Source organism: Alosa pseudoharengus, unplaced genomic scaffold (assembly GCF_046254945.1).
Source record: "Alosa pseudoharengus isolate Yale_2024_CS ecotype anadromous, Long Island Sound unplaced genomic scaffold, YU_APseudo_1.1 YU_APseudo_1.1_scf_10, whole genome shotgun sequence".
In the NCBI taxonomy this organism is placed as follows: Eukaryota; Metazoa; Chordata; class Actinopteri; order Clupeiformes; family Clupeidae; genus Alosa; species Alosa pseudoharengus.
The window spans coordinates 38,176,303-38,185,249 of record NW_027468565.1 but is presented as its reverse complement, the minus strand read 5'-3'; the positions used below and the strand labels follow the sequence as shown (position 1 = coordinate 38,185,249).

The 8,947-nt window shown below is 43.8% G+C and overlaps 1 protein-coding gene across 1 annotated transcript in view; it reads right to left on the bottom strand.

Annotated features, from left to right (window-relative positions):
• Window positions 1-3,954: 3,954 nt before the first annotated feature.
• Window positions 3,955-8,947, bottom strand: part of LOC143107858 (UPF0606 protein KIAA1549) — an 89,448-nt gene continuing 84,455 nt past the window's right edge. The window contains exons 18-21 of the mRNA XM_076271521.1: window positions 8,604-8,659; window positions 8,001-8,143; window positions 7,716-7,867; window positions 3,955-6,643 (exon numbers count right to left, since the gene is read on the bottom strand). Of these exons, the coding sequence (XP_076127636.1) occupies window positions 6,440-6,643; window positions 7,716-7,867; window positions 8,001-8,143; window positions 8,604-8,659 (555 nt within the window). The 3' untranslated portion in view covers window positions 3,955-6,439. The remainder of the gene's footprint in view (window positions 6,644-7,715; window positions 7,868-8,000; window positions 8,144-8,603; window positions 8,660-8,947) is intronic.

Below are 8,947 nucleotides of genomic sequence, written 5' to 3'. Positions count from 1 at the left end.
AGGAGAATAGGAGTGTGTGTGTGTGTGTGTGTGTGTGTGTGTGTTAAGAGGGATGGATGAGTCATAGCGAGGGGTGACTAATGTTGCTCCGGGGACAATGTAATAAGAGCCCACGGCACAGTGGAGGGCACAGTCCTGTCAGGAGCCACAGTCTGAACCATCAGGGCTGGAGCGCAATAGCAGGCTAGCGCATCAGGGCTGGAGCACAATAGCAGGCTAGCGCATCAGGGCTGGAGCACAATAGCAGGCTAGCGCATCAGGGCTGGAGCGCAATAGCAGGCTAGCGCATCAGGGCTGGAGCGCAATAGCAGGCTAGCGCATCAGGGCTGGGCGCATCAGGGCTGGAGCGCAATAGCAGGCTAGCGCATCAGGGCTGGAGCGCAATAGCAGGCTAGCGCATCAGGGCTGGAGCGCAATAGCAGCCTAGCGCATCAGGGCTGGAGCGCAATAGCAGCCTAGCGGCCTCCTAATGACACACAGGACCCTCAGGTGAGCAGCAGGAGTGAGGAGTCTCCAAGCTCTACAGAGTCCCTGATGCCAGCTGCTGAAAATCCCCAACGTGTGAGTACAGCCCTGTTGGCCAGCAGCTTAACTCCTACACACCCAGGCTCTCAGGCCACTAATGGGGAGCTGCAATGGTGACCTTTCTGACCCCCGACAGGGCCTTTCCCAAATGAATCCCTACCCACTCCCCTTTGGTTACGGAGTGAACTCGGGTGGGAAGCACCTTGACAGCTAAATGAAGTTCCCTTGATTAGCACATATTAGAGTATAATACCGCACTATAAAAGATGTACCCACTATGTTGAAAATGGATGGATTAATACCAAGTCTTATTGTGTTGCTTTAATATTAGAAGTTCATTGTAAGTTAGTCTAGGCAAACTCAAAACATTAAATTATTTTTACATTTTTGCAGATCTTGTCCAGAAGCCCATTATTATAGCACACTGCAACTCCGCCAGCTGCGCTCTAAACTGTACAGGGTCTAATATACTGGCTAATAATCACAGCTTTCCACAAAGACAAAAATGAAGTACGGCTTTCTCCTTTATTTGTTATCCACATGGGTGGTTGTGTCCCTCCCAGAGTTGAGACCAAATGTATGCCCTTGGTGTACAGTCATAGCACCGCCTTGTGGAAAAGATCGGAGTCACAGTTCACCAGACCCAATGTTTGCCAAACATCAAGTGCATGCTCTGTGCTACAATAGATTATTTATCTACATTTGGCACAGAATGAGTCTGTTCATGGATGAATATCCATGTGTAACAATATGTTGATTTAATATACTGATTAATAATCAGCTTTATTTTCACAGACAAAAATTAAGAACAGCTCCCTCCTTTATTTGCCATCCATGTGTAAACGCACATGTAAACAACCCATAGGCTACTGATGTAAACAACCCATAGGCTACTGATGTAAACAACCCATAGGCTACTGATGTAAACAACCCATAGGCTACTGATGCCGAAGCCGAACTGATTCAGTGGGTTCATACATTACAACTCATTTACAACAGTGCTAAAGCGTACTGATAACTTTGACATTATGTGGTGAAAAACAGATATGAAAATATTATTAGCAAGATAAGATTAACTCGTGAGCATTTTTGCTTCATTCATTTCCATAATTAATCCATTATTGAATCCAGACTTAAAGGTGCAATAAGCAACATTGCCCAAACAAGAGGAAAAACTCTCACACACAAAACACACACGCACGCACACAAACAAATTCACTCTCACCCACTCACCCATGTGCACCTGGGCAAGCAGGCATGCTACTTTATCAACATTTAACAGCAACCCTAACATTTGTATGAGGTAGGTAGGTAGGTAGATAGATAGATAGATAGATAGATACAGTAGATAGATAGATAGATACTTTATTGATCCCCAAGAGGAAATTCAAGACTGACTAGGTGACTATTGTGTGTCAAGGAGATACACTAGATATACTGTATTAGCCTATGTATGGCTTGTCTGTTTATTGAGAGGTGATTACAGTAAGTGATCAAGTATCGCTGTTCATGGTTTTAAAAAGTTTGTTACAATGTTGCCTATTACACCTTCAAAACAATGTGGCTAATAGCAGGCATATAAACTGCATTGAAAAGATCAATTCATAATACAAGCAGTTTGAAAAATACTGTAAACCGGAGACAACCTATGTGAAAGCAAAATTAGAAAAATCATCTGTTTCTACACTCTTCTTGGGAGAAATAAGAAGCAATCGGAATAGCTTTTCAGTTTAATCTAAACTGGACTTGCGCTGAGACAATAACTCCAATGTAAGTTCAACTTTCTCAATCTATTCTTATTGCTCCTAAAGGGGGATTTAGGAGAAAATGTTCAGATCTCAGTGAGAGCTGAGATGTGGCAAACAGTGGTGAACGTTCGTGGTGAGCATGTTTTCTCTGAACAGTTCAATTTGAACTATTTGATGTAAACATTCCATTGTAACGGTAACACTTTGTCAAGCTCACGCAGAGAACTACCTCCTCTCCAGTGTTTGCAAACTTTCACTAAAAACTCAAGGGCAATTCCATGGAAAATTACGTTTTTGTAACATCCATAATGCCAGTAAAATGTGATGGTATGGTATGTGAATGATTACATGAAATTTGAGCATTTGCTATTTTTGGCTGAAGAATGTACATGAGGAAAAAAAAATGAATGTTGTCATTCACATCATACAAATGCCAAGGCTTTTCACTGGCGTTATGGATGTGACAAAAAGTAAATTTTCCGTGGAATTTTCCTCAAGGCAAACAGAAACCTTGATCAATCAGAAACGTTCGCTTTGTTTCTGGAAGGTGTCCTGGTTCTCGAACATGAGACAGGGCCTCTTCAGCCTGTCCTCTTTCAGGTCCTCCTCGGAGTCCCTCAGCCCCCTCTTCTCCAGCTGAGGCGTCTGCAGCTCAATTGCGCCCTCTAGCAGAGGCCTGTGCGTTTCATCACTGGCACCTCTAGCGGAGGCCTGTGCGTTTCATTATGTTGGATTTACTGTATTATCAATTCATCATTATTAAAATTGTAGAGTTATTTGGGCCCGAGCACCAAACGGTTGGTAATAGTTGATAATATCTTGGGCCCGCGCACCAAACGGTTGGTAATAGTTGATAATATCTTGGGCCCGAGCACCAAACGGTTGGTAATAGTTGATAATATCTTGCCGTACTTTGCCTTTTTTGAGATGGTTCCCATGGGCGAAAGTAAGTGGCACACACATCCGGCGTGGCCCAGGGACTCGCTAGTGCCCCCCTTATGTGAGTGATCCCGTGGTTGGCATATACTTTCAGCTACACACACAAAAAATTGAAAAAATTGACAGGAGTTTTTAGGATAACTTGTCAATTGTTGCACTGCATATCACAAAATGTATGTCATAAATTGTCATTAAATACTTGGAAGCGCATCATTGTGGTGTAGCACCACCTAGTGAATGTCATCAGTGTAAATTGTCACACCCAACAGGAAGTGAGTAAGTGATTTCGATGCATATAACTTGCAAAAACAAATAGCACACACATCAGATATGTGCATTTGACAATCAAACCATATGTGAGTGCATTGTTGGAAATGTCATATGTCCGAAATGTCACGGGTCGCAGACTGCAGGTGCTCAGGCCCGCCATCGCCGCTTGCGGCTATATCTATTACGTAATACTTCTGTAGAGTAAATGTATTATTCGTTCATCATCACATTGCTCCTCAGCCATTTTGAAGTAAGACAATAACATATAATATTTAACTAATCCAGTAAGTATACTAGATGCATATGTAAATGCACTCATCGCCTAAATACTCTTTGGTGCTTAAGTATATAGGAACAAATGTTATCCCTGTGGATATGTGGTAAGGGCATTCACACAACATTGACATCTTCATATGAAGGAGGTCAACCAGAAAGTATGACATTAAATTCAGATGATAAACACCAGCCAGTGAAACCTTGATCTGGTTTATTTAAATAAACAAACAGCAGAATGCCTACTTTGTGGTTACATAGATGTGGAAAAAAAACATTGAACATATTAATTTAACAAAAAAACTTACAAAAACAGAAATTATACCAATGATAAAACTCAAACAGGGACAATCAAATGGAGAATGAAAACATCAGGCAAAGGTAGTTAAGAAAAAACATCTCCATCACTAAGGAGATGCTTAAGTCGGGGAGAAAATACAGTGCTTCAGTTTCCTCTCTCTCCATCAACTACAACACTGAAAATGGTTTGGGGAAAATGTTTTTTTAAAAAGGGACAAATACCACATCAATTTGGAGCAAAAATGAACACATTACACGGACACCAGGTAGGAATTAAACTGTGGGCTGCTGCAGAGTCAGTGCCCTAACATGCACGCACCCAAGAAAGACAACAGATGGAGGTTTCATTGCTGGCAGGAGGCGCTCGGGTCATAAAGGCCTAATGGAAGCCCGCTATGTAACGGACCTTGGCCAGGCAGACGCTATCTGGGTTCCTTGAAATCCACAGTGCCCTGAAGTCCTGTTCGGACCCAAAAACCACACTTCAAACCAAATGCTCGTCGATACAGCGATACAGTGACTGAATGTGGAAAAATTATCTACTGTTGCAGAGTCCACATACAGACCCCATGTAAAGTAAACACATCCTCCTTTACTGGGAGGAAAACAGGAAAAAGAAAGTAGCAATTACTGCATGTCTACACAGACAGTGCTTCCAGCGGCGCAGTTTCAAATGTCTGCATTATTTACCTCACTGTGGTCTCTGACTGCAGAACTGCTATTTTTTTTTTTTTTTTTAAATCTGGATTGTTCAGTTTGGCTCTTGTCTCAACCTGTGATATCTGTATTTAGTATAAAACATCTTCCTAATGCCTTTGGTATTTCTTCTGCTACATTTCTCTGAACCCTCAGAACTTCCATTTGGTTCTTGCAGTCCTCGAAACAGCTGTGACAGTCCAACACATAAGCAAAAGGTACACCCACACTCAGAGGAGGCTGTCCATTGAAATAATGCTTCAGCCAATCAAAACCTGTCTCAGCCAACAGAAAACTGCCTCAATCAAATGCAGCAACAATTTAGTAAAACGCTGGGTCACTGTGATCTGATACTCAGATGGCCTGTGGTATGTGTAAAGGTCATCTACATTGACCTTACAACGTCATATTAGCAGGCTGAGACAGGCCAGTAATCTGTTACAAGAGAACCCTAGCTAAATGTACATCAGATCCTGCCCTAATCTGGTTATATTAGTGTAAGTAATAGAAGCGCTTTAGAAAGGTTGATTTTGATTCTCCTAGCAAAATAAAGCCACTTACAGTACACTGAGTTAACTGAACCAGGCTTGTCGCTGAACCACATACTTGGAGTAACCCACAGGCTGAGGTTCCACACCAACAGATCAACAACAAACAACACATCGCATTTATATGGCGCTTTTCAACAACAGACCAGGGCTAAGATCTGCTCCTGTTAGGATCGGAGAAGGCATAGAGTGGTCCGTGGCAGGGCAGGACTTTGTCCCAGGTGGTCAAACCCAGGATGGGCTGAGCATGCAGTCTGAATGCCGGTGGGTGGCAAAAAAAAAATCAAAATCCAGAAAACACAGTTTAGGTTCGGGTCTAGTCTTCACCTTGGCCTGAGAAAGTCTAGCCTTATAGCCTTAAGCCTGCCCTTGAGGGTTCATGGATCAAAAGTGTTAGCACCACAGAAATGACAGTGAGCAGGGCACCCAGTTCATTAAGAACAGATGAAACAGTGTATGGAAATATAATATGCACACAGTAAAAAGCCATTCTTTAGTTTTTAGTATACCATATGTATTTAAGGTGTCGAGGAACGCTTCAGTGCTGCCAGATTAACGGCAGATAATCAGGTAACAGCATCAACTCAAGAGGGCAGAAGGCCGCAAGATAAAACGAATACAAATGAGAGCGCTCTTCGTGGACATGAAGCCTCAGTTGCTGTTCAGAACAGAGGGTACACAAACAATCAAACAAGCAAAAAAAGCACAGTAATCAAAGTCAAATGTTTAAAGATTACATTTAAAAAACATCCACAAGAATATGTGGTAACCAGGTTTTGGCTGATGTCCCCCTTGTCAAAAAAAATAATCATTCTTTTGAAAGACCTTTTGTGGTCCCTTTTTCTCAATAGGTCCTTCACACACACACACACACACACACACACACACACACACATGCACAGTGCTACTATTTGAGATCCAAAGCTACAATTTTTCTTCAATTCCTGCTTTTCTCTGATCTTGTCTCAGTCACTTGTCTCAGTCTCAGTGCAGATGCCCCCATCTTTCATCCACGACCAGACCCCCAGGGCCACCCTCAGTCCATCCTGTCCCCCAAAGGAGGGCAGCTTCCATGGGAAGCAGTGCTGGCAGCTCTGGGGTCTCTGGAAGGGGCTAGGGGCCGGAGAAGGAGGGCGAGCCTCAGCTGTGGAAGCTGGGCAGGGAGGCCTGTTTCTGGGACAGGCGCATGAGCTCCTCCCTGATGGCCTTGATGAGGGAGGCTGAGGAGTGCGTGGATGGGAGGCCTTCCCCCTGAAGGGCGCCGGTGGTCGACGGGTAGCCCAGGCCGGGGGTGTCCAGGTGGGCGGGTGGGGCGGAGGGTTCCCTCACTCCCATGCGGTGAGCCTAACACACACACACACACACACACAGACACACACACACAGACAGTGGAGATTACACAGGATCCATTCATTAACCACGTTTACATGGACATTAATATTCCGATTGTGAGATTAACCCGATTAAGACAAAATTCTCAAGAAGACGCTGCAATGTAAATCCCTGCCCTGTGGTGGGTGAGCTTGTTGATATAAACATTATTATATATATTACATATATTACAGTACATTAATCTTCTGCTATAAACATGGAAGCAATAACAACCAGTGATGAACTGCAATCTCTATATATCCTGCATGAGATTTGTACAATACATCACATACTTGATACAGATACAGAATGGTTTGCACCATGCCACTATAAACTTACATGTACTGCAGTATTTGCTACTATAACCTTACATGTAGTATTTCGGTTGATTTCTCATTGTTTTTGAAGTTACTGTTCCAATACCATCCTCCATACCTGACATCTATGATGCATTTTGCTTTACTTTATGATTTCACATTCACTGAAATTTCTTTTAATAGATGCTTTATAAAACAATAAAAAAGAAGAAGCCACATAAACACATAATGAGTGACAGGAGTCTGTGTCTGGAAAGGCGCCAGGGTTGATGAACAGGAAGGGCAGGGTTGATGAACATGGGTTAAGGAGGGCAGGGTTGATGAACATGTGTTAAGGAGGGCAGAGTTGATGAACATGTGTTAAGAAGGGCAGGGTTGATGAACATGTGTTAAGGAAGGCAGTGTTGATGAACAGGAAGGGCAGGGTTGATGAACAGGAAGGACAGGGTTGATGAACATGTGTTAAGGAGGGCAGGGTTGATGAACATGTGTTAAGGAGGGCAGGGTTGATGAACATGTGTTAAGAAGGGCAGGGTTGATGAACATGTGTTAAGGAGGGCCGGGTTGATGAACAGGAAGGGCAGGGTTGATGAACAGGAAGGACAGGGTTGATGAACATGTGTTAAGGAGGGCAGGGTTGATGAACAGGAAGGGCAGGGTTGATGAACAGGAAGGACAGGGTTGATGAACATGTGTTAAGGAGGGCAGTGGTAGCTGACTGGACTCACAGCATCCCGGAGGTTGCCAGGTTTGGAGAACTCATCGTCATAGGCACTCCAGCTGTAGCCGCCAGCCTGCGGTGCACCGAGACGTCCACTAGGGGGCATTACGCTCAAACGGGTGGGCAGACCCACCTGTGATAGGTGATGAAGCTGACCACCTACACACACACACACACAATAATGCATAAATACACACGGGAGATATGCATTTGCTCTACTTGTGTGTGTGTGTGTGTGTGTGTGTGTGTGTGTGTGTGTGTGTGTGTGTGTGTGTGTGTGTGCATTCCTTACCTGCAGTGCTTCCCACAGGTCTAGGTCGTGCTGAGGACAGTTCTTCACTGTAGCCCCCCCTACTGGTGAAGCTGTCTATTGCAGGCTGCTCCCCACTCACACCTTCACCAGTTGAAGGCAAATATCCTGAACCCAAGCCTTGTCTGCAATATTTACACACACACACACACACACACACACACACACACACAGAATCATACATGAATGTACTCTTGCAATATACTGTATACACACATTTCGCTGCATCATGTATGCATGTGTATGTCTGTTATGTCTGTGTGTGTGTGTGTTTGGATGTGTGGTGGAGTGTGTAGGAATTCCCCTGAGCTGAGGGAGAATGTCTAGTTGCCACAGTACAGACATTTGGCTACTGAAATAAAAATGACTTTTGTGGATTATTGATGATGGTCTGAGTGGTGCCCTCTGAACAGAAGATGGTGTGTGTGTGTGCGCGTGTGTGTGTGTGTGTGTGTGTGTGTGTGTGTGTGTGTGTGTGTGTGTGGGGATAAGCATGTCCGCTTATCTCTCTGTGTGTGTTCCATAGCATATCAACTCTATACTTTATACTATATATCATAGAGGAAGCGTGTGTGTTGGACTTACCTTTGAAGAACACTCTGCACAGAGGGAGGGGGAAGTCCTATATCACCACCATACCTCTATGGAACACAACACACAATCATTATCAGAACACACACACACACACACACACACACACACACACACACACACACACACACACACACACACACACACAGTCCTATATCACCACCATACCTCTATGGAACACAACACACAATCATTATCAGAATACACACACACACACACACAGTCCTATATCACCATACCTCTATGGAACACAACACACAATCATTATCAGAATACACACACACACACACACAGTCCTATATCACCATACCTCTATGGAACACAACACACAATCATTA